The 26,878-nt window shown below is 37.8% G+C and overlaps 2 protein-coding genes across 2 annotated transcripts in view; one reads left to right on the top strand and one right to left on the bottom strand.

Annotated features, from left to right (window-relative positions):
- Positions 1 to 12,902, bottom strand: part of COL4A1 (collagen type IV alpha 1 chain) — a 170,237-nt gene extending 157,335 nt beyond the window's left edge. The window contains exon 1 of the mRNA XM_070933135.1: positions 12,701 to 12,902. Within this exon, the coding sequence (XP_070789236.1) occupies positions 12,701 to 12,790 (90 nt within the window). The 5' untranslated portion in view covers positions 12,791 to 12,902. The remainder of the gene's footprint in view (positions 1 to 12,700) is intronic.
- Positions 12,903 to 13,057: 155 nt separating this feature from the next.
- The window catches only part of COL4A2 (collagen type IV alpha 2 chain), a 226,075-nt gene continuing 212,254 nt past the window's right edge, over positions 13,058 to 26,878 (top strand). Inside the window, exons 1-3 of the mRNA XM_070933134.1 lie at positions 13,058 to 13,129; positions 13,558 to 13,636; positions 13,764 to 13,824. Coding sequence (XP_070789235.1) covers positions 13,593 to 13,636; positions 13,764 to 13,824 — 105 coding nt within the window. The 5' untranslated portion in view covers positions 13,058 to 13,129; positions 13,558 to 13,592. The remainder of the gene's footprint in view (positions 13,130 to 13,557; positions 13,637 to 13,763; positions 13,825 to 26,878) is intronic.

The following is a 26,878-nucleotide window of genomic DNA, read 5'->3' as shown; positions in this document are numbered from 1 at the left end:
TCCTAGTTCAGGTTCTCACAACTGGTCATCTCTTGAGCAGTGCTCCTAGTCATGGTCCAGTTGTCATAAAAAATCCCACAAACTCTTTCACTCCAGCCATTCTCTCATAGAGGACCTGAAACCCAACTGGGAAAAGTTGCAATGCTTATTATTGTCCAGCCAACTCTTAGATGCACACTCATCCACCATCATGTCATGTGGTCTAATTATGCACAAGCCTGGTACATACCAACTCTCCCTGTTTTGCTCTACTACAACACCTATTGTTCATCTCCATTTGTTATGCTGGCAAAGATTAATTGTAACTGCAATTGAATGAAATCTGTACCACCATAAAGATACAATCTGTCTGGTAATTTGATAGGTACATCTGTATAATATAGAAGTTTGCCATTATCTCCTTCAAGGATTACTTTTAACTTTCCAGTCTAATCTTGAGATATTCTAGTGGTATTCCATCCAAATATCAATCAGTTCTAGCAGTGGTGAAATCCCAATTTTTTTACTACCGGTTCTGTGGGTGTGGCTTGGTGGGCATGGCAGGGGCAGGATACTGCAAAATCCCCATTCCCTCCCCACTCCAGGGGAAGGATATTGCAAAATCTCCATTCCCACCCCACTCTGAGGCCAGCCAGAGGTGGTATTTTCTGGTTCCATGAACTGCTCAAAATTTCCGCTACTGGTTCTCCAGAACCTGTCAGAACATGCTGGATGTCACCCCTGAGTTCTAGACTTAGGTTTTTTGGGGGATGCTATTTTTATTGTTTCTTTTAGATCACCCAAGATTGGCTGTCCTACCTCTGTTATAGAGGAAGGAAACTATGGCTATATATTTCAGACAAAAGCATATTTGATGCCAAAATATTTTTGTTGTTAAAAAATTAACTAAGGGAGAAGCGGAAGGATATTACAACATTCCTGGAATTTTTTTCAGAGTAACTTGCATATATAAAGGTTTTATAAAACAAGGTAGATACAGACATATACCAAGAAAATTTACCTTAATTAAGAAACGATGTTGGGTATACTGATATCTATCAGCATGTAAGAATATTAAAATTGGATTTTTATATAAGAAGCATTATATATATACATTATATATATCAGCCTTCCATCCTTCCGAGGTAGGTAAAATGAGGACCCGGATTGTGGGGGCAATAAGTTGACTTTGTATAAGAAAAGAACACCACTTAGGGGGGCCCAAAAAGCCCTACTAAGCAGGTATATACAAAAGTATGAAGGCTATTGCTTAATGCATTGTAAGCTGCCCTGAGTCTCCGGAAAAGGGCAGCATATAAATTGAACTAATAAATAAATAAATAAATAAATAAATAAATAAATAAATAAATAAATAAATAAATATGCAGCCAAACTTTTTTGGGAATGAGGGATACAGTTAAAAGATACCAAAAATATTGTAGAGAAAAATAGATGGATAGTAGTTTATGTTAAGAATAGTATACTGAATATTAGTATTAATACAAACATAACCGTGTATTATCAAATCCTGGTTGGGTGAGGATAACAATGCCTGGTTGTTGAAGCCTGGACAAACTTTGATGCCAGGACCATTGGATAGAGATGATGTCGATTTGGTGGCAGCTAGGAACATTGTTTATGTGCAGGGCTGTTTTGACTGCCTTTATGTGACTTTGGGAACAGTTGAAGGGTTCTGCTCACTTTGCTGCACAGCACAGTACCTTTTTGGTCATCTGGAGCACGCAATTGGACTAGTATTGAAATCTCTTGGGTTCATAGTGCTGGAGGATTTCCATGTTCTAGAGGAGGATCTGGTCTAGATTAGAAATTTAGGCCATCTCTGAGTTTGACATAAGTTATCTCAAGTCCAGCCTACTTCATAGTAGCATTCTACAGCCAATCTTCACTTCAGAGCAACTGATAGGTGAACTAAAAATGGAGGATGTTATAGGGTGTTCAATGCCATGGTTGCATGAGTCTGGCTCACCATAGGCTAACTACTTCTTGGAATCCCTGCACCTGGAGGACTTGTTAAATTAGCCCATCAGATGCCTTGTGGATCTGGATGTATTCTGAAGAATGCTTGGAGAGTTTTCTAGACATCTCAAAGGCAGTTCCACCAAGTGCCTAGATCAGGGGTGTCAAACTCACATCATCACAGTGGTGTCATGTGACATATTGGGACTTTCCCCCCCTTTGCTAAACCAGGCATGGGTGTGGCCAGCATGTGATGCATGCAGCCCGCAGGCTGGGATTTTGACATCCCTGGCCTAGATCATCTCTGGATCACCGGATCACTGAAACAATCAGGTTGGTTGTAGCTTCTCTCACCCTCACATCCGAAAGTCTTCCTTGATTTACTGAATAGCTCAGGAAGATGAAGCAATTGAAGAAATACTCTACACCATCACTGGAGAAAAATCAGAAATGAATTTATTTGAACACAGGCTCAAGCTTATGTTTGAACCTATAAAAGTGGCACAATGTACTTACTAGTCCACCCTTATTGATTAGTGGGCTGTGCTCCAGCAGCTCTGTTTAAGGTCACTCGTTTCCTTTTAGGCACCAAGACTGAACAAGACTTATCTACAGGCCATTGCAACAGTTTTGGGCAATAAAAATGGGATGGAAAAATGTACACAAAAATAATGCATTTTTAAAAAAGAAAAAGTAGCTCCTCCCTTATCCTTCCTTCATTTCTTGCTTCTAGACACACCCACCTTCTTTTTTTGCCTCATTCCTGTGCAAAAAAGGTGATACAGTAATCACGAGTGAGTCTTGATAGCAAAAATTAGTCTTCCAGTCATTTGTGTACTTTATTTTCTCCACCCTATTTCCTTCCTCATAGCATCCTGTCCTTTGGGAGGAATCCTCTCAATAACCTTTGTCAATAACTACAAAGTAGACTGCCAGATGCTCTGCTCACTGAAGACTTTAAAAGCCTTTGCCTCTCCAAGTAGAGAAGTTTGAATCTCTGAGTTTACAAGGTTATCCAAAGCAATTATATGAAGAAAATTTCTTCTGCTCTAGTTTTGTTCGGTACCTCTCCTTATCATGGGCCTATTTGCTCATTAAGCATACAAAACCAATCAGATGAGCTGCTGGTTTACTAAACATTGACAAAAGAGGCTACCCAATGAAATAAATGTGATAACAGATTATTGATCGCCTAAAAATGAGTGAAGAAGAGCGGCATTAGATAAACCAGGTGCCATAAATTTGGAGTAGTTTAGTCATATGTCCTGAAATAAGTGACTATTGTTTGTACCCCAAGTATAAACTGTATTTGTTTTCAATACTTTTCCCCTAAAAAACTAGTGACCAATAGGAAACAATTTACTATAGCTGGGAAGAGTGTTTCATGAAGATGGTAGAACAAAGTAATCATTTCATTAATAAATCCAAGCTTTATTCTTTTGAATGGGGAAATTATTAAAATATTTTTTAAGTTAAATAGCTTATGCAGTATATTAATTTATGATTATTTGAATCCTGCATTATTACATTTGATTAACTCAATTGCCTGGGTTTGTATAAAACATTGGATCATTAACTAACTACCTTGGCTATGTTTGCACAGCATGCTAGGCTACAATGTAGTATATCAGTTTATGCATATATTCAGCGACTAAAATTAGCATATGATTCAAAGTTTTGTATGTATCCAGGAAATTACGATAGTACTTAACTATTGTTAAAAAATTAATTAAAGTGCTATACAAACCATCCATTAAGCACCAAACCACATTTTAGCCAAACATGTACATCTGCCTGGAGAGCCTGTCTTGCAATGACTTTAAAAATAATAACAAAATCATGGAACATGGAAGTTAAAAGTGGCCTTATAATTCAGCCAACTACCCCCTGCTCAGGGTAAGAATCCATTCATCCTCCACCCCCACCCCCTGATAGTGGAGCAGAATGTTTCAATGTTCCACAGCTCTTCCCATCGGTTTACGATTACTTGGTTTGATTTCTTCATTTCTTTTTCCAGGGTCAGTTTGTCTTAAACTAAAGTGCTTCCGTGAAAGAACACGGAGCTTTTCCAATATTCTGCTCTCAAACGACTAAGGGCTTATTCCCACGGTAAAGTCACCAGATGAAAATGTGTTTTTAGTAAGCTCAGGATGACATCACATTCCACAGTGAATTCCTTACACCATCATAAGCTCACATTCCACCACTTAAATAAAGCAGGACATACCAAAGGATGTCCCATAGCTAAATGCTAAATGTGGACCAGAGTAAAAGAATATTGACCAAAAGTTAATTTTCAGTATAGTTTATTAAATGTAGATACACCTGGAAAAACAATAAAATCCCCAAACTTCTAATTGTCATAGTTATAGTACAAAATTTAGCTACAATTCTAGAGACATCCTGGTCCTAATTACAAACTGTTCAAAACACTCACTGTACCTACTAAGTAACCAGTTCAAATGTAATTTACTTTCTAATATCTGTGCTGTTAAATTGGTTGTCTGAAATGGAGAAGCCAACATGAACTGATTTCCACGGAGCTGAAATCTCAACCATGCAAAATTTTATCAGCTCTGCCGAAGAAATAGAGACTGGATCAGATTCAATATTTGGATTTCAATGATGGAGCTTGTTGCTGCTTTCAGAGTGTGGATTCTTTCATGTCTGTTATACACAAAAGGAGCCAACTACATCAGGATGTGAAACAGAAGGACAAGCAAAAATCAAGCATTACCAGAGGAACCTAGCGTTTTTTCAGATTCTGGGATCCTACTCTTTTAATAAGATCATGTCTAGATGATCAGGCAGCCATTGACTGAATTCCTGTTTCCTTCTAAGGATAGAAACTAGAATAACATGCCATAAAGTGTCCATTGAAATAGAAGGAGCCATTGTTTGCTATTACTGAAATGCTATTATTGAACATTATCTCTACCTCTGAGCATTTTACATTGGAAGAAATTCTAAAGCATAGTTTTATATTTTTAAAAAAGTTTTAATCTTATTTTATTCTGTTTTAATGCTTAATTTTATTGATTAAATTGAACATTGTCCAGAGCTTCTGAGAGATGAGCAATTAAGAAGTGTGAAATAAAATAAAATAAAATAAAATAAAATAAAATAAAATAAAATATAAAATAAAATAAAATAAAATAAAATAAAATAAAATAAAATAAAATAAAATAAAATAAAATAAAATAAAATAAAATAAAATAAAATAAAATAAAATAAAATAAAATAAAATAAAATGTTCCTATTATGTTAGGAAAAATCTCCCTGGGCTGCTGTGTGTTCCCATCCTAGAATTTAAGCACCAGCTAAACCCAGCCCTAGGGAACAGAGAGTACATGTCCAGTCAATGGTTAGGTGACAAAGTAGACTGCATAGGAGTTGGGTTCTCCTGAGAAGCAACTTTGTAAGCTATTGTTCAGGTTGGCTCTCATTCTTATGGCATACCTCAAAACTCAGCTTCATATCAAAGCAGCAACTGGGTCCTAGGTAGCCAAAGAGCATTCAGACAGCGGCTGCAGGCTAGGTGCTCTTTGATCTGAAATACTCAGTTTTGGCTTTGCTCAAACTGCAGCAACAACCTGCTGGAGATGGCTGTAGTTTCTGGTTGGCAGTATTGACCAGGTGGTTCCTCAAGCATCCATGAATAGTGCCTAGCTTTTTCTTCAGCTAAAGGGTGTGAGAGATGTGTATTCCCTTTGGTATGATCCCAACGACCAATTAAGTCATGGGTCCTCAAATTATGTCCCACGGGCCGCATGTGGCCCGCTGAAGCCATTAATCTGCCCCACGCAGGACTATGAGGCTGCCCCGCCCACATCGCCCTGTCCACCCTTTGGCCGAGTGCAAGACTTACCTTCCCTAGCCCCATGGGCTGGAACTGAAAGGTAAGGCCAACAATTTTGGCCTGCAGAGAGGCCAATCTTCTGGAGGCAAGGGAAGTGAAAAACAGGGCGCACAGACGACCCAGGAGGTGAAAAAATGGGTGAAACTGCCTGTTTTTCACCTCCCCCACCTCCAGAAGATAGAGAGAGAGACACAGAGAGAGAGAGAGAGGGAGAGGGAGAGAGGGAGAGAGACAGAAAGAGAGAGAGAGAGAGAGAAAGAGAAAGAGAAAGAGAGAGAGAGAGAAAGAGAAAGAGAGGGAGAGACAGAAAAAGAGAGAGACAGAGAGAGATTTCTCAAGCTCCTTGGGGCTGAGAAGAATTGCTATACAACTGAGTTTTCTGAAGTGGACCACTAGACTCCTAAACAACTGAAAAAATGACCTAGTAAAAAGAAAAGTCAACCAAAAGAGCAACATGCAAACAAAAGCAAATAAAACACCCCCAGGACCAAAACAAATTAAAGTTTAATTTGTGTGTATTGTTTAATGGACTGTTAAATTGGCCACGCCCACCTAGTCACGTGACCTAGCCACATCCACCCAGCCAGTCTGGCCCCCCAACAGTCTGAGGGACTGTGAATTGGCCCCCTGTTTAAAAAGTTTGAGGACCCCTGAACCAGTAATTTAACAACCGGTTCTCTGCCCTAATGATTTCTTCCAACAACCAGTTTGCCAAACTGCTCAGAAAGTTAACAACCAGTTCTCCCGAAGTGGTGCAAACTGGCTGAATCCCACCACTGCCCTGAACTAAGTGGTAGGGTTTATTTTGCCTCATGGTCAGGCCGGCTCAATTAGCATGGGATCCTTAGGATGTGAGTGAATAAACTATCTCACTTCCAGAAGTCTAGGTAGAAAAATTCACTGGACAGGGCCCTATCTCTGGGCTGGAGTTAAAAGTTCCTGTTTATCAGAGGCTTTAAATATCTGAAATATTCCTAATGTCAAAACCAGCCTTATTCTTCTATAAGGCAGTCAGGAATATTAGTGAATATTGCTCGCTCAATGGAACTGAAGGTAAGAAACTGGAAATTTCAGAGATTACAATAAAAAACATTTATGATTATTATGAGATTAATGATTATTTATTATTTATACTATAATTTTCTAGAACAAATTTTGGAAAAAATAACTTTGGCTAACAGAATGTCAATTTAAACTAAGAAATTATGTGATAACCTAATGAAAGAATAAACACATTTTCATTTATGAATCCTATAGTACTATAACCTAATGCTCTGTGATAAATTACAAAACATATGCAAACTTATTTGAAAAACAGATCTCTTAAACCCAGTGATCCTTGCTTCTGAATGCTTATGTTCAGCTAAAAAAACAAAGCATACTAATAGCATTTCTATATCACAGTAGATTAGAATTTCCTTGAATTCAGGTGCACATAGCTGAATCATTTCTGCTTATCTCTTCCTGCAGCTAAATAATTTTTAAAAAGCCACTTCCATTGTTTAATTAATTATGATATAATGAACAGGATCCCAACAAGTCAAGAATTGGAAACAAAGAAGAAACCACAGCTTCTGACTCAAGAGGAGAATATCCCAAACTGCTTTAGGAAGAGCTTCTGTAATAAGAGCAGGTGTAGTGCTAAAGCAGTCATCAGTAGCTAACTCATTCATGACCAGCCAAAATCTCTGGAAATCTACATCTACATCATCTACATCTACATCTACATCTACATCTACATCTACATCTACATCTACATCTACATCTACATCTACATCTACATCTACATCTACATCTCTGATTTGAAAAACCAAATGTCATTGCTAGCTGCTTGATAGGAATGCAAGCAATTTTTCAAAGAATTATTATCGTTTATAGCAGTAGAATGTAGACCTACATGCTTTACAGCATTCTCTCAGCAGTTTACAAATGTCAGCATATTTCCCCCAACAATCTGGGTCCTCATTTTAACAATCTTGGAAGAATGGAAGGCCAAGTCAACTTTGAGCCGGTCAGAATCAAACTCCTGGCTGTGGGTACAGCTAGCCTGCAATACTGCATTCTAACCATTGCACCACTGGGGCTCCTAGTTGGTTCTAGTTCTAACAAGCCCTTTCACCCAATGGTGAAATGCATGCTGAGCACACACATGCACAGTGCACACCAAACGCACGCTGTGCACGCATGCTACACTAAAAAATTAAATTTCTAGAAATATACGACAGAAAATTATAGAGGTCTGCAGATAGTCCTTGACTTACACTCACAATTCGAACCAGAATTTCACTTGCTAAAGAAAGTGGTTAAGTGAGTTGCGCCCATTTTTATGATAGTTTTTGCCACAGTTGTTAAGCAAATCACTGCAGTTAAGAGAATTCTGTGATTGTTAAGGAAATTCTGCTTTCCCAATTGTTTGTCAGAAGCTGGCTGGGTGGTGATCATATGACCTCTGAATGCTGCAACTGTTGCCAAGTGCCAAGTGCCCAGACTTGATCACGTGACTGTAAGGATGCGTCAATGATCGTAAGTGCAAGGAATGGTTGTAAGTCACTATTTTCAGTGTTGTTTTAATTTTGAATGGTGACTAAACAAATGGTTATAAATTGAGGACTACCTGTATTTTAAATTAACCATTCACAGAAACATAAAAGGGAGACAATAGGAAAAGCCACAGCCTATACAACAGTCCGATAAATGAAATTTGAGTCTGAAGGAGGGGAGGTGGTAAAAGCATCTCAAAACAAATTTTTCTTAGTTTTGGGGAGAGTAAAATGAAAGGAGGGAAGAGTATTTCCAGACTTACAAGATACTGTTAATGTAATCTTATAATAAGAATAGAGCTAGCAATCCTGGTTGCACGCCTTGTCTGGACTACCTTGTAAGGCTAACTGAAAGCTCGAAGACTAGTTGCATTTTTGGCTATCAGGATAGTGTCATCAGCAGAGCACAAATTATTGATATTGATATAATCAGCAAATAGGTTAAATAAATAAAGGGTGAGTATATAGTTTTGTCGTGCTCCTTTGACATCCTGCAGCCAGTCAGTTACAGTCTGTACTGTAACTCATGCTATGATGACTATTGTTTTCGATTCTTTTTTTCTGTTTAAGGTTTAATGAGGATTTTTAGTTTTTTTAAATGTTAAATGCATGCAGTTATTGGCAATCAATTAATGAAAAACTAAAACTTTAATTTCAAGGATATATCAAATCCCTTGTTTTTTTAACTTGTTTTCTACTCTTTTGCTTAGCTTGTTATTCTTTATCCTTGTTGGATTAAAATATTCAATAATACATATGAGAATAAAAGGAATAATTTTACTGAAATAAAGTAAGATTATCAGATGTTATACTAGGATGGTCTCTGCTAAAAAGACCTTTTCTATCTCCAAAGAATCTGTATTCTATTTGCCTTCCCCCGACCCCTACAGGAAAGGTGACTGAGCAGGCTATGGTGGAGGAATGTGATGGACCCTTTTCAGCTATCAAGTCAAAAACTTCTACAGGTAGTTGTTGACTTATAGCTGCAATTGAACCCAAAATTGCTATTGCAAAGCAAGATAGTTGTTAAATGAATTTTGCCCCATTTTACGACCTTTTTTGCTACAGTTATTAAGTGAATCATTGGTGTTGTTAAGTTGGTAACACGGTTGTTAAGTGAATCTGGCTTCCCATTGACTTTGCTTATCAGAAGGTCACAAAAGGTGACCACATGACCCCAGGACACTGCAAGTGTCATGAATCAGTTGCAAAGCATCTGAATTTTGATCACGTTACCCTGCGGATGCTGCAGTGGTTGTAATGTGAAAAACGGTCATAATCTCAATAGCACTTAGACTTATATACCGCTTTACAGTGCTTTTACAGCCCTCTCTAAGAGATTTACAGAGTCAGCATATTGCTCCCAACAATCTGGGTCCTCATTTTTCCCACCTCGGAAGGATGGAAGGCCGAGTCAACCTGGTGAGATTCGATCTGCCAAACTGCTGGCAGCCAGTGATCAGTAGAAGTAGCACTCTAACCACTGCACCACCACGGCTCACTTACATCACTTATTTCAGCACCGTCGTAATTTTGAACAGTTACTAAATGAACTGTTGTAAATTCAGGACTACCTGTACTTAGCACAGAGATAGTTAACATATAGCCCTTTAGATATTACCAAATAACAATTTCTAGAAATTCTAGCTAACAAAATAATGGTGAAATTTTCTGGTGATTGTATTTCAATATATATAGAGACAAAGGTCTCTATTCATTTCCAAGTATTAGTTGTAGCAAACATAAATCATAATAGATTTTTTTTCTGTCCCTCTTATATATATTTTATCTAAGTCTATTATTTCATTTTATTCCTTAATATTTCTTTGCCACTTTCTAAGACTTCTCTTCTAGATCTTTGACATATTAAATTTATTATGGGAGATCTCAAATAATCATGTCCTGAAGTGATCCTGTAGGATTTTGAAGGTGGTGTTCATCACCTTGATTTATACCTGGAAGCCGATTGGCATCTAAGTTTACACAGTAGACATATTTTACATGGGCAGCTCTTAAAAAGACTGTTATTACCTAGCAAACTATTGGTTTAAACTCCTGGAATCTAGATGGTCTTCAAGGACAGAATCCTGAATATATTAAATAGTCCAATTGTTAAATGATGAAGGTCTGCATAACAGTGTGCAGTGTTTCCTGATCCAGAAACAATTGCAATGGATACACTAGATATCATTATATTTGGTGCTCAAGCAAGTGCCAAACATCCAGGAAAACCCCAAATCATGAACACCCTCTGTTCAGTGAGCTTCAACCTTCTTCAGAAACAGAGAGATATATCTTTAGAATCAGAGGCTTTCCATACCCACTGCCAAATTTTCTTTCAGGATTAAGTCCATTCTTCTCTAGGCACCAAGACAATGCCTTCAGCACATCAATTTTCTGTCTGTGGGCAGCAATGCATCACTGGATAATATTATATACTTATACTTCACCCCATGCTGATATATCACTTCCCTGTGGCCTCATGTAGATATTAAAGGAAAGGAGGAAAAGAGTTGAATTCTGCAGCACACCATAATTGAGTAACCAATTGACTTCTTTTTGCCCAGAGCCACAAACTGGAACTAGCTGTACAGGATGGAGAACCAATACAACATTATGCCCCCCTCATCTTGCAGCCTGTCCAGCAGTTGATGGCATCAGATCCCTCTGATAAAGAAAACAAGATGGGGGGGGTATCACTCTCCCTTTATCCCAGTCTTGTCAGAGGTCATCAAAGAGGTTAATAAAGATATGTCCAGTTCTATGCCAGGGCCTAAACCCAGATTGATATGCTATGCAATTAATCTGTTTCCTTCAGAAATCTCTGTATGTTTTTTTATTTTAAGTCATTAGGATTATTTTTCTGAGGTTTGTAGATTTCTTCAGACATGGCAGAAAAAGATTAAGAACCTTTGTTTTAGGCTGATATCTGGCAATCAGTGCCAATCAATTATAATTAGTGAAATGGATAGAAACAAATCAACTATTTGTTATTCTTCATCTCTTCTCTCTGGAGTACTCAGTAAAGCAGTTTTATATCAATTGTGATGAAATTACCAGGGGAAGAATTACATATGATAGGATTAGAAAAGGGGAAAAAAGTAATTTGGGAAAACGGCTGGCAGCTAGAATAAAATTGTTTGGAATGACAATAAAGTAAACAAGATATCTGACATCTAGGCTCTTCCTTTCTAACAAGGTAAAGATGATCCAGAAATCTTAAATAACGGAAACTACAGGTCATATAAGCAACTGATGAAAGTGATTGACTAAATTGAAAGTCTGGTACTTTGGAGAACATAGTTTCATTCAAATAGTTTGAAGACAAAAACAAACAAATCTCCCAACCACAGTAAAACATCCAACTTGTTTAGATAGAGGTTAAGTTTATAGAGTTATATATACTTTATTCCTGATATAAATTTGGATTTAGAAGTTCCCATAATAAATAGTGAGATTACATTGTTTCATTTCTAACATTCCAATAAATGGTAAGTGGGTTCATATAATATACGTGACTACAATGTGGAGGGCTAATTTAAGGCTCATTGTGGTTTGCAAACATGGGTAATTGGTTTCATTCAGAAAAACATAGTTTATTGACCATAAATTACCATGAGTTTTGAATTTTTTATGCGAAAATAGTCTGTGAGTGCCTTTAACTCACTACAGAGGCATTTTAAGGACCTCTTCAAACAATGAATTTAAAGCAATTGGAATAAATGAAATTGAACAGCAAACTAGCAAGTTGTCAAATTTCCATGTGTTCCAAAACTAAAGTGGCTGTTTTCAAACACAAAGGCAATTGTTTCACTTCAGAAGTTAATGCCAAACATTTATATGATAGCAACGATTTATTTATTTACAAACGGACTAAAACCATTCATAGGTGCAGGGCTTTAGGTTGCTGCTCAAAGAAACCAACAGACCTGTAATGAGTACATCATTACTCCCACACATAGTGGTTCTGTGCATCCGGCATGCCGCCGACTCTGTCTTAAAAACTGACACCAGGACTAGCCTACAAGACGATGCCGGATTCCCCTGCCCTGCCTTCTGCATCGGGAGTAACTTTAGCGGTGGCAGAAATCTACACCCGAAGAGAAGGAGACCTCCCGCGAGTGGCCTGCTCAGTGGGGCGCTGCGGGTAATAGGAAGCAAGCTACTACTTGCCACCGGATTTGGGGAGTTCAGAAAACGCTTCTTCAAGATACAGTAAGGGCTTGAGATAAGAGGGTCGGAGGGGGTGGGGGGAAGCGGCCGGATCCTGCTGACGGCGGCGTGCAGGGAAAAGGGGGGAGAGAAGAGCCAAGCGAGCCGTCCGAGGCAGGTAGGCAATACTCACCCCCGCCGCCTCCGACCAGGACCGCCGCCCTGGAACGAGCAGCACCGCTAAGAGGAGCGCGATGCCCAGCCCCGCCAGCCTGCTACCCATCGTCGCAAAAGCGCCGTCCGCCCCACCGGTGCTCACACGTGGCCGTGCCCAACGGGGCTGATACCGTCAGCCTCCTTTCCCGTGTCCCGCCTGGAGCGTCTCTAGCGCCGGAAAGGCGAGCTTGATTCTTGGGCCCCGCTTGTGGGCGGCAGCGGCCGCTCCTTTCCCCGCCTGTCTCCGCCCCCGGCCCTTGGGACAGCGTGAGAGCCAGGAGCCGCCGAGGAGGAGTCGGCCGGTTCCGCTGTCTCCCGCGTCCGTTCAAAGCCAGGAGCCCGTCGGTCCGGAGGAAGGATGCGGGCTGGTCGACAGGCAGCCTGAGGGAGCTGCGGGGACTGGAAGGTGAGTCCGTACCTGCAAAGGGCGCGAACCTCGACTTCGCCGCCCTCAGCTTTGAGCCCGCACCGGGGGTCGCGTCTCTCGCTCCCTTCGTGGCCCCAGACCCCGGAAAGCTCCCCGGCCGCTACTTTCGCGTCTCAGGGCTTCGGGTGTGTCGTCCCGCCCGACCAGGCCCGGCCCGGTAAACCACCTGAGGGGAAAAGTTATTCCACCCAGCGTTGATTCCGGAGGGAAGCGGAGCTTTCTGTCCTCCATCATCGACATGGAGTTCTGCTTGGCCTCTCCGGGGGAAGGTGCCGCTTAACCTGACTCGGGTGATCCTTTGGAGGTTGCGCAAATCCCCCTCCTCTCTCCTCCCCCTGTAAAAATGCCTGCCTCTGCTCGCTGCTGGTGTCTCTTTTGAAGACTGTGTTGTTCCCTTTGATTTCTAGGACCATCCTCTTCCACAAGGAGAAAAGAAGCAGACATGAAAAGTACTCCACACTTCAGTTTAGGATGCTGGACCGGGCAGTAAGTAGACCTATTTCTTTCTAGTATTGTAGCATTTCTTAAAAGTTGTTACAAGACATGCAAAACAGTAAGAGCAGGCCTGGCCATAGCTGTGAATTGTAACTATTTCAATCTTGTCTTGGTACAGGGATATGCAAATTATCCTCCTGGTGGGATTGACTGTGCTTCTTCCTGCCTGTGTACAAGCTGTAAGTATATCATCATCATTTTTTAAAAAAATATCAAAACAAACTGAGAAACTTTTATAAGGTAGCTTTAAGTCAATCCAATTCTGTTGCCAAAGTTCTTCAACTACCTTTGCTGTGTTTCAGTAGTGCACTTTTTACTATTTTTTTCTACTAAACAGTTTGATCTCCCCTCCCCATTTCTCTCTGTTCAAAAATATGGCTTAAACTATGAATGCAAAGTATTTTTAAGGTACACAATTTAAAACTGTAACTCACTTGAATTGATTTGTTTCATATATGTTTTAAAACAAAGTATCAGTCAGGTTGGTTTCTAGACACTGTTTGTAATGTTTTTATTGAAGTATAAAAATTAAACAATCCGTATTTGCAGAATATTAACAACCAACCAAAATATCACAAGCTTTTTTAATTCTCTAGCAACTCACGAGTTAGACAAAGTCAGGCTGATATGAACTACTTTGATTATGTGTGCATGAATTATTGACATCCTAATAGCTAATCAGAGTTTAGGCTACAGTGCTCTGTGTACCTTGCCCCTTTGGTTAGTTTATGGTATAGTTTTATCTTTTATGGTAATCTCCAAAGCAATAAACAAATAAATAAATAAATATTAAGGTATTTATGGATTTTGGAAATTCGGACAACAATTGTAGAAATCGCTCCCTCTATTCACAAAGTGCCTTATCAAGATATCTATCTAGTTATCAGGTGACTAGAAGTGCTTTAGAGAAAATAACCCACTGGCCTCCAAGTAGCTTCCATTTTTTTCTTTGGACTTCTCCCCTGCCCCACCCTTGTGGGACAGTCACATTATTTTAACAAGTAAAGATGATGGGTGCTGATCACTTTGAAGTCTTTCTGAGGGCTCCACCTGCTTCAAACAGGGAGAAATGGGACAGAGACCTGGTGAGGGAGAGACTGTGGATGGCATACAACCAACCAAGGAAAAGTTCATGAAAACAGACAAGCTGTAGAGGGCATAGAAAATGGCCTTGAAGGATAGAAACAAGAGCTACTGCCAAGGCAAAGATCAAACAAGGGGGCATGATCTCATCCCACAAAACTAGCTTCAGAAACATGTCACATAAGCCCCTCCTATGATTGAGGGAAGAAGGACGGAAGCATATGTTTCAATGGAAGTAGTTTTAGACCTCTAATCCATTGGTTTCTTAGTCTGCTTTATAGAGCTGGCTGAAGCAGACAAACAAAATGAGAGTACTTTAGCAGCTGCCTGGATGTCAGAAGTCATTGTGCATGAATGAGCACCCATGAGCAAACTGATGGAGTATTGGACTTATACTCTGAGACCTTACAATAAGAGCATATGGAAAATAATCCTGAATTTGTTGGGGTGGGGGCTAAGTCTATTTTAGCCGTTGGCCATATTCCTGCTTTTTAAATGTCATCTGTTTTTTTCTATAAAATAGGCTTTTGTTGGAGAAAGGTATTGGGGATTCTAGGGTGTGGTTTCTATTTGAAACTTTTCAAGTTTTCATGCAAGTTACTGACTTGGCTTTTGGTCCTACCATTCTTGTGAGGCTCACCATGATATTGATGGTTTGAGGAACCTGTTTATAAATGATTACCACATCCACTTTTTGTGAGGACCTTTCCCCAAACTTCCACTAACCAAAAAAGGTAGATTTCTCGTACATTAGAGAATTTTTAAAAAGCAAACAATCTGAATTAACAGGAAATTAAAAAGTACAAGAATAAGGCTAAATGTAGCATTAAAGTTTATATTTAGGGTTGATGTATGTGGTCATTGTTGTCATCAGCCATTCAGTCATAGGCCACTCTATGGATTTGTATATAGTAGAATGTATTTATTTGTCTCAGAGAAAGAATTAAATTTGTTTACAGTTTATTACATTGTAACTGGCTTCAACAAAGACATTGTTTACCAACACATTTTGAGTTGAGCTAAAGCAATTATCTTTGCTTTTTAATTTTTATTGCTTTTAATATATAAATAAAAAAATATTAGATAAATATTTAATATTAATATCTATTAATATTAGATATTTAATAAACAAAATATATTTATATTGTTTTAATATAAATATATATATTAATATATAAAATATATTAAAACGTTTATTGAAAAAGAAGAAAATAAAGAAATTTAGTGAAAATAAAGAAATTTTTGAAAAAAACAGACCACAAAGAAAAAAGAAAACAAACAAAAAAGATACATAAAATACGTAACTCACATAAAGTATTTGCTTTTTTATGCATTAATAATATTAAGAGATCTTTGTATGAGAAAGATTATTCTAAGCAAGAGAATGTCTATTCACCCCTGAACCCCATCATACTGCATTCATTCTTTGTATGCTGCCCGGCGTCATTGAGAGTGAACTGGGCAGCCATGTAAATTTTCTTAAATAAATAAATTTATGAGCCAAATGCTTCTTAATTTTCCTATCTGCTCATTTTAACCACATTGTGAATGGAATGAAATGTGGCATTAGCCTTGACAATGAACCTTCATATGAATGCTCACAAGTTGGTTTTGCTGGCACTGCATATATTTTCCCATTCTCTGTCTATCCAGTGTAAAATGTAAAGGGGGTTTCTCCCTAATAGTTACATGTGGAACTGAAAAACCTGAGTAAATAGGATCACCAACCATACACCATCCTTTCCTATATCCCCACTATAGCAGAGCTAGGATATAGGATGAATTAAAATTGCAAGTTTTTGTATGTCCATGCCCATGTAGGCATGCATCCACACACGCGCGCGCACACACACACACACAAGATTTTTAAACACTGAACTCAAATAGTAAATCTTGTATTTGGGCTGCATCTTGGAAAGCCTATACATTTCACTATAATTATTTTGTTAGACTTTTCCCTGCTTTTTTTTTACTATACGTGGCAAACATACCCAATGCTGCTGCCTCCTCACACAACAATAACTCTGTGTATGAGAGAGAGTAACTAAAGTCACCCAGCTTTCATGCCTAAGAGAGATGTAGAACTCACAATTTCCTAGTTTCTAGGCCAGCACTTTCACTGCTATGCCAGACTGGCTCTTTTTCAAATAAGTAATATAGCATTAAAGGAATTTCAGAAACAATTGGGAGACTTGACTAAATATGAAAATCTTACTCAATTGTTTTAGCAATAGGCTGTCAGTGGCAAAATAAGAAGTGGGGCGGGGGGAGGATGAGCAGACCATACAAATTACTGAAAGCTAGGTGAAAGAAGGACCATAGATCTCCTATCATGGCTCCATCCTAAAGACAGCAGGTGTGAATATGAAGTCAACCAAGGGAGAAAGGAATCCCTGTATCTTGCTTACTTGTTTGGATAAGAAGAAAAAGATCTCTTCCCAACCAAACCAGGGCAGGAAAGTATTTTGAAAGTGCTAGTCTGTTGGAGCATCACAACCAAAAATCCTTCTGTGCCTAGAAGGGAGCTAGAAGGAAAATGAGTGGGGTGGGGGAATCAGTATGCCAGAGGGAGATGTAGCCCTCTTCTTTGATCTCGATGAAAGTGCCCCACACTGCTATTACATGGTATGTAATACTGTGGGCTGCTAATCAGATGTAGCTGGTGTTTGTAATGGAATTGATAAAGATTGATGCTGCATGTACCAAAACATGTGTTCCAGGAACTGAAATAGATAATTAAAAGACACACAAGGAGATGGGGTATGGTTTCCATCTGCTGCAAAACATATCTCTTTCTAGTTATAGAGTATCATAAAGATACTAAGTTGAAGTGTTGCAAACATAAACAAGTGACTTTAATATTCTTCATTTCATGGAATTGCAAATATTATGCAGATATTAGTTGGACAAGTAACAGAATCATAGGGTTAGAGGGATCTTGAAGGTCTTCTAGTCCAATCCCCTGTCCAGTGCAGGAACTAAATAATAGTTATTTAGTAAGCATATTTTAAAATGTATAAATATGTCTCTTTTTGGAATATCAGAACCTGGCTCCCATCAACCTGATGAAATAAGGATAGTTGTCCAAAGAAAAATGGCACAATCTAGTTAGCAAGATTTAGTTTCTTCAGCAAAGGGCATTTCATATTACTTACACACCATATCAACAAAATAACTATTTTGATATTGGCAAAAGCAGTGATGGAGCAGAGTTGTTTCATGAAAGAGAGATGGATAGTGTATGGTATTGAATTAGTTTAGGATGTATGTTTTTGAAAAGCAGTAGCTGAATGAATGCTGCTAAGATTTTTTTATTATTAAAAAGTTTTATCAAATATTACAACAATTTTTCCGCGTCCCTCCTCCCACCCTTCCCTCCTCCACCCACCACCCTTTCCCCTCTCCCTCCAACCCCCCTCCCCCCACCCCGGACTTCCCAGAGCAAATACAGGGTATAACATTTAACAAACATAAACTAAAATATGCTAACTTTCTGTAGGCTCTTAATTCCCTCTTGCTCTTTTAACTCCCCTTTCAATTAACAAAACATAATTCAAAAAGAAAAAGTTGATTTCATTCATAAGCTATTTGAAGCTTTTTAGTCCGATATTTGTTTTGAATATAGTCAATCCATCTTCTCCATTCCGATAAATATCTTTCATTTGAATGATCCTTCAAATATGCTGAAATTTTGGCCATCTCTGCTAAATTCACTACTTTTAATGTCCATTCTTCAATAGTAGGCAAGTCTTCCTTCTTCCAATACTGTGCCACCAAAAGTCTGGCTGCTGTTATTAAATTTAAAATCAACTTAGTCTCTATAACAGTACAATCTGTAATTATACCTAACAAGAAGAACTGTGGAGTAAATTTTATCTTCTTTTTGAGAATATTTTGAATAATCCACCATATTTTTATCCAAAATGCCTTAATTTTTTTACATGTCCACCATATATGATAATACGTGGCATCATCACATTCACATCTCCAACACTTAGCTTGCACACCTGGATATATACAGGCTCGCTTTTTAGGATCTAGATGCCATCTATAAAACATTTTATAAAAATTCTCTCTTAAATTTTGGGCTTGTGTAAACTTCACATTTCACTTCTCATCAAGAAATATTAGCATCGCAGGGATTTGGTTGTTCTTCCCCAAGTACTCTAATAGGTTAACCACTTGCCTTACATTACTCTTCATTTGTCTACCATTTATAAAACCAGTTTGATCATTATAAATCATTTGTTGCATGACTGTCATTAACCTATTTGCTAGTATTTTAGCAAAAATCTTGTAATCTGTATTTAAAAGTGATAGGCCTATAATTTTTTGGCTGAGTGTGGTCTTGCTCCTCCTTTGGAATCAGGGAAATAAAAGCTGTCCTCCAGGATGGGGGTACATCTCCTCCAGATTGTATGTTGGTAAATAACTCTTTGAGTGGTCCCACCATTTCTAACTGCAAGTGTTTATAATAAGCAGCTGTCAAACCATCCGTCCCAGAGACTTTACCCACTTTCAACTGCTTAATTGCAAGCATGATCTCTTCGGAAGTTATTGGTTGATTTAAACCCTCCCTTTGCTCTCTTGTAATTATAGGAATATTCTCTTTCTGTAAGTATCTATCTACATCTATACTTTGAATTTTATCACTAGCATACAACCTCGCGTAAAATTCCAAAAATGCTTTTTTAATTATGTTTTGCTGATAAACCTCTTTACCTTTATATTCTGTTTTCTCTATGGTCCATGACTTTTGTTTTTTTCCTTAACAAATATGCTAACCATCTCCCTGGTTTATTAGCATTGCAAAAAGTATTATGTTTAGCATATTGCAAATTAGTTGCGACCTGATCTGCCATTAGCATATTAAATTGCCCTCGCAGTAAGTTAATTGCCTCTTTTATTTTCTTGTCTGCTGGGTTCAATATCAAAGCTTGTTCTTTTTTTTTAAATTTCCTCTTCTAAGTCCTTCCTTTTTTTTTCCTGTTTACGTCTATGTTTATTATTCAAATATATCAAAATACCTCTCATATATGCTTTACTTGCATCCCAAACCATTTCCATAGATGTACCCTTTTGCATATTTATAATAAAAAATTCTTTCATAAATTTTTTGCATTCTTTTACATTTTCCTCATATCTAAACAGATTTTCATTTAACCTCCAAGACCTCTTAAATCCCATTCCATGCTCTAATTCCATCCAAACTGGACTATGATCTGTTAAAACTGTTGGGCAGATCTTCGTCTTCTTCACCCTAGAAAAAAGATCATTAGTAATTAATATGAAATCAATCCTAGAGAAAGATTGATGTCTATCAGAGAAAAAAGTAAAGTCTTTTTCTTTAGAGTTCCTCTCTCTCCAGATATCTCTCAACTCCATATCATCCATCATTTCAAAAAACGATTTTGGCAATCTAGCACGCGTTGAGATATTTTGCAAGAGCCCCTTCTTATCTTTTTTAGTGTCCAAAACTCCATTCCAATCGCTCAATAAAATGCATGATTTGTAATCCCATTGTAGTAACTTAGAATGTAAAAGCTTATAAAATTTTTCCTGCTGTTGGTTCGGTGCATAGACTCCAATTAAAAGTATTTTTTCTCCTTTTATTAAAAGTTCAATTGCTATAAATCTTTCTTGATCATCTGCTTCAATTAATTTGGAAATTAAGTCTTTTTTTAAGTATATAACTATACCATTCTTCTTCTCGGGAGCAGATGCAACAAAATGTATACCTAACGTTGCATTTATTAAATATTTTTGATCTTTACTTCTAATATGAGTCTCTTGTAAACAGATTACATCATTTTAAAACTGTTTCAAATAATGAAATATTTTTCTCCTCTTTTGTGGTGAATTTAAGCCATTAACATTCCAAGTCAGAAATCTAGTTGCCATTCTTGGCCGCCTGAAGCTTTTGGAGCATCTGCTGGAAATCTCCATGCATTTTACTTTTTGGTCTTGCTCCTCCCACTGCTTCTGTTTTTGTAGGTTCTTGAATCATCTGTAGTTGCTGCAGTCTTAATTCTTCTTGATGCTTGGCTGCCGCTCGGGCCTGTCTTTGATCCTTAGGTTCTTCTATTTTGTCGAACACCTCCAAAGCTTGAGCAGTAGTTGAAAGTTGTATTAAATCTTCTTGAGTAATCAAAGCTCCCCTTTGGGCCTGTGCCAACGATTCTTCCTTCTCCCCCTTTCTTGCCCCCTCTGCTTCCGTCTTCCTTCTAGCTTCTGGGGACTGTGGGCATCCAGCCTTTAGTACATTGGTGTAAAAATCTCTTGCCTTGCACACTGAGTTAAGATGCTATCTCTCTCCTGAATAGTTCACCACTAGTCCAGCTGGAACCTCCCATCTGTACTGTATCTGACAGTTTCTCAGTTCTTCCACCAGAACAGCATAATCCCTTCTGGCTCTCAACATTTTGGGGGGGATTTCTTTCAGTATTAAAACCTCCTGCCCCTGCACTTGAAGTTTGTTTTTAAAGGTGACTTGTAAGATTTCATTGCGTATTCTCCTTGTTGTAAAATAGACTACAATGTCTCTTGGTAGATGTTTCTGTCTGGCAACCCATGAATTGACACGGTAAATTTTGTCAATTTGCCATTCAAGATTTGCTTTTTGATCTCCCATTATCTGTGCAAATGCTTCTGAAAAGATCTCTCTCAAATTCTCTTGCTTATTTTCTTTGAGGCCTCTTATTCTCAAAGCAAATTCCATATCTCTATATTGTATCATTATCACATTGGCCTCAGCTCTTTCCATCTTATTCTGGACCTCTCCCATTTTATTTTCCAAGTTCTCATTATACTGCTTAATTTCTTCCACTTTTTCATCTAATGCTTCAATATGGCCTGCCAGACCTTGAACTGCCATGATAATATCTTCTCTAATTTCTTGATTTCGTTTTTGAATAATCTCTTTAATTTGAACTATCTCCTCAGCAACATCTTGAATTTTATCCTCAAACACCGCAGTAATTTTTTTTTCTGTAATAGGGGCTTGTATTTTAAGGGCTTCCTGCAACATTTCAAGTGTTAATATTGATGGTTCCGTTGGAACAGAGAGAGATTGCAATTTAGACCTTTGAGCTGGCAAGCTCCCAGCACTTTTGGGGACAATAGCCTTTATTTGTTTTGAAGCCATTTTTAGTTTCCAATTTGAATTTATTCAGCAGCCAGAACAACAAATCCACCAAATCAAAAAATTCCCAGTCTTTAAATAATATCAATCCTTTTTTAAAAAAAATCACTACTGTAGTCTTTTTAGCTTTTAATCTTTTTTTAAAAAAAAATCTCGAATTTTTGAACAGGAGCTACCAGCGCTAAACGAAATTTTCCTTTTTAACTTTCGCTTTCACGCCCCATTAAAGCTCAATCGCCATCTTGGTTTCACTTTCTCCCCTTAATGAATCAAAAAGGAAGTAATACACATTTGGAGTTAAAGTTCAGTACTTGCAAATCTGATCTGTCCTGAGTTTGCTCAGCCTGCTTCTGAATGATGTTTATTCCAAGCGTTGTTTGCAGGGGTGGACGCGGCGTCTTCTTCTGCTTAAAGCAGAAACGTCCCAGATCCGGAGCTCTGTCAGGCTTCCAGGGAGCTCTCACTCTTCGAGCCCCAGAATGGTTCCTGGGGCTCCTTGGGGAGCTCTACCTACGTCCATCTGCTCTCTTCCTCCCCTTTTCCCGGGGAGAAAGTTTTCAAGCCGCTAGACAGCTGATTTGCGCTATTCTAGCGGCTTTACAAGCTGTACACAAGCTGCAAGATCTCAGAATGACTAATAGTTAAAATGGGAATTTGAAGAAGAGAGAGAACACAAATCAGGAGCAGAAGAATTGAAATTACACAGTGAATGCTGAAAAGGATTTTACTAGACTTTTGGCATATAAACCATAAAGTAGAAAAAAAGGTAGCAATCTAGGGTGAAAAAAGCAAACAAAAGATCCAAATGTTGAGACTCTGGATTTGTGTTAAATAGATGGAAATGCAAGAGAAAAATAGCTTTTTTTTATTTTGATATCTGTATTTGAGTTGCTATCTTCCTCAGTGGTTTACCTACTGCCATTGTTAAGATCTTTCTTGGGTAAGATGAAGATATTTGGACATTGGCTAATCTTCCACAACTTGTCTCAAAATTCCTAGTGTTTGTGGTAGTTATGATGCCAATATAGTTGAAGGAAGCTAGCCTGAGGAAAGTTGATGTAACCGTAGCATTGGTTCCAGTTTTGTTGTGTTCAGCTATTTCTTATAAATATTGTAATACTTTATTTTTGCTTTGGTGCTGTGTAATATTTATTCTCTTTTTAATTAAAATACATATAGATACGTATGTTGAAAGATGGCTAATAAACTCAATACGTAAACCAGAGACATCTATAATTCTATCACATGCCTATCATCTTGAAATTGACAGCTCTGGTTCTCCTGTTTAAACTTTGATTATCATTTCAATTTGCATTCCTGCTTTGGATTTGGGGGTGGGGGCAGTCTAAATGTGTACACAGCATATTTTATGTAGAATTTCCTTCTATTTCTATTTTTGGTACTAAGTCATATTTAGAGTTGGTCTTCTGTTTGGACTAGTTTCCTTTACCAGTTAATGTCATTTACTGAGTTGCCTCATCTCTGCATACTCTTTCCAATGCTAGATCATCTTGATTTATTTTCTTTCTTTTAAATCTTAAATCCACAAGTCCATCAAGGAGGTTGCTGCTGCTATGTGCACCACTTAAGGCTGCATAATTACAAAGCGATCCTGCACCTGAAATGCAGCCGGTTACTGCATCTATTTTGGGGGGGCCATGTAGTCTGTAGGGAAGCTGAGCACAGTTTATCTGCGACAGAACTCACATATTTTATATAGTATTTTCTTTGGCTAGGGAAGTAGGGAATAATCTTGTTAAATGCTACTCTGTATTCAACTGAGACTCTAAGACTATTAGTGTGGACCTTTAAATATTGGATTTGTTTTATTTAATAAGCACCATGTATGCATTTTTCATTTTTGTGCATGTTGCCTTGTGTTGCTTCTACAATTAGCTGTCTTATATATTCAATGATAAACTAAATAAGTAAGATGCTCCTATCATATATCAGAGTAGTATTTTGCAGTTTAAGTTGGCCTTAGTAATTAATTTATCACATGCTTTTATTCAACTTGGATTTTGGATATTATTCATTTATTAGATTGATATCCTGTCCTTCATTCAGTAATTTCAAGATGATTAACAATTTGATATATATATTGAATTTCATATATAATGAAGACATTAGATAGCACAATTGCAGAGAAGACATAAATAAAAAGCATGTAAAAATAGCACTTCAGAAATGAAACAGCACCACTAATTTTAAATTAGTATTTAATGTAGAAATCAAAAATATTGCAGAGCATTCAAGACAAAATCCTGATATTAATCAATGACCAGCTAGCAGAAGTTTTGTTACCTTATCTTACTCATTAATAAAGACAAGACCTATTACTTTTCCCCAACTCAGTCATCTATTTGATCTATCATAGTAAAAACTGAAAAACAAATTATTTTGGGGAAAAAAGTACTACCACAGAAGCAATTACTTTAAATTTTGTCTTTACTTTTTCTATGTTTATTTCTGTGAAAGTTTAAAAATGTATTTCCGATGGGCTGTACAGAATATAATGGACTGTTTATTCAAAATCAAAGTTCACTGCAGAATAAGATTTTACAGATAGAAATTTGAATATGGCGTTCTTTGGTTTCTTGATTTTTTTTTTTAAATAAGGAAATGGTACTAAAACAGTTCTATAGAAATTAGGCTGAAATGTTGAGATTTATGCCTGAGTTATCTGTAAACTGTCAATTTACCTACTTCTGAATTCAGTGGGACTTATTTGTATCAGGTATCTATACAATTGCATTGTAAATAATATTATAGAACTGTTAATTAGTAATATGAATTTTGTTTGTAAATACCTACAAAATTATGATTTTTATGAATATGAGAGCAAGGATATGTCTTTATCTATCCAAGAGTTCAAACAAGAATCAGTTCATAAAGCTAGATTTGGGGTGAACCCCAATGCAAAGCTTACCATGTCTTGAGAGTATGTTCTCACATCAGAATCCATATTTAAAGGCCATCCCACTGCTGAACTAGGCTGAAGATCAAGATGACCCAGCAGTGTCAGTCACTTAAGGTAGGCAAGGTCAAGAGACTTTATAAATGCTCCTTATTATTATAATTTATAAAAACAGAATCTTGAAAGCCCATCAGTTTCGTTTTGCAACATGTTATGCCAAAAAAAAACCCCAAGTCATTCTTTCCCCATTCCCTAGGTGAGACTTAGATTCCATCAGAAGGGGGAAATGGTGTTTTCCATCAGAAAATGGAAGAAAACCTTCTATGCACACTTTCTATCCGACAAGGAGGATGAATCTTCGGAGGGTCCATGACCTCTTTAGCTCCAGCTATAGGACTGTGCTCCCATAGTCATTTCTATTTTGGGTGCCAGAGAAAAAAAATCCTGCCCAGCAATAAAAGTATTTTGTTTCGTTTTGCCAGGGGAATATTTTCCTCTCAGGTGATCTTCCATACGTTCTCAATTCCAATTTGTACACAGGCCCCATACCTAAGGTGACCAGATTTTAACATTGGTAAAGAGGGACATTGTGGGCGTGGCTTATTTTGTGGGCGTGGCTAGCTGGTCATGTGACTGGGTGGGCGTGGCTAGCTGGTCATGTGACCGGGTAGCCATGGCTATGTGTATAGGGTAAGGTGAACAGATTTTAACATTGGTAAGAAGGACACCATTGTGGGCGTGGCTTATTGTGTGGGCGTGGCTTGGAGGCCATGTGACTGGGTGGGCGTGGCTAGCTGGTCATGTGACCGGGTGGCCATGGCTATGTCTATAGAGACTACTCAGAGGGCTGAAAAGTCATTTCTGACAGGTCCTCACACTTTTGACTGGTCCTCACATTTATGACCATCCTCACATTTATGCCCGTGCAGCATTCTTAACAACCATGTCACTCATTTCACAACTGCTTCTCTTCACCATGGTGACAAGATAGGGCAAAAACGTAACATGTGAGGATAGTCGTAAGTTCGAGGACTGGTCAAAAGTGCGAGGACCAGTCAAAAATAACTTTTTCAGCCCTCCGAGTAGTCCATATGCACAAAAGGACTAACCAGAGGGCTGAAAAAAGTCATTTCTGACAGGTCCTCGCACTTTTGACTGGTCCTCACACTTATGACCATCCTCACATTTATGCCCGTGCAGCATTCTTAACAACCATGTCACTCATTTCACAACTGCTTCTCTTCACCATGGTGACAAGATAGGGCAAAAATGTAAAATGTGAGGACAGTCGTAAGTTCGAGGACTGGTCAAAAGTGCGAGGACCAGTCAAAAATAACTTTTTCAGCCCTCTGAGTAGTCCATATGCATAAAAGGATACAGTAATAGAGAGGGATGTAGGAAGGGAAGGGAAATTAGAGTAGGAGTGACGGTAAGAGAGGGAGGAAGAGAGGAGGAGAAGGAGAAAGGAAGAGGAAATAGGGAGGAGAAGAAGAGGGTGGGGGGAAGAGAAAGTAAGAAGGAAAGAAAAGAGAGGTGGTAGGTTTGAGGAGAAAGATTGCTGTACAATAAAAAAGATGAAAGGGAAGAAAGCCAACCCCAAACAAATATAAAGATATTAAGATAAAGAATGAATTGTTAAACTTTAAAGAATAAAAGAGAATAAATATGAATAAATAGCAATAATTAGAAACACACATACAAACATACAATGTATTTTCTTTGAACAGAATATTTGGCTGGTTCACAAATTTAAACAGTGTTTAGTCATTTCAATTTAATTTACAATTCTATATTTCCTTTTTGCCATATTTATTCCTCATCTATTTTTTTTAAAAAACAATATTACCCTTCATCCTCATCTCTAATCTTAATCAAATTCAATTTTTCCCTTCTATTCTATATTATACCCCTTCCCATTGTCATCTATTTTTATATCCATCCTCACATTGGTTAATTATGTAATATGAGTTGTTTAATACAAATTCAACATTTTAATATAAATCAATTAGTTATATAACTACCTTTTTTGTATATTAATCAATATGAACATGAATATTCCAATTATTTCCATGCAATCCAATTTCTTACAAAT

This window comes from Pituophis catenifer, unplaced genomic scaffold (genome assembly GCF_029215685.1).
Source record: "Pituophis catenifer annectens isolate HBS135680 unplaced genomic scaffold, rPitCat1.0.hap2 SCAF_1, whole genome shotgun sequence".
NCBI lineage: Eukaryota > Metazoa > Chordata > Lepidosauria > Squamata > Colubridae > Pituophis > Pituophis catenifer.
This window is presented reverse-complemented; position numbering and strand designations above follow the sequence as displayed.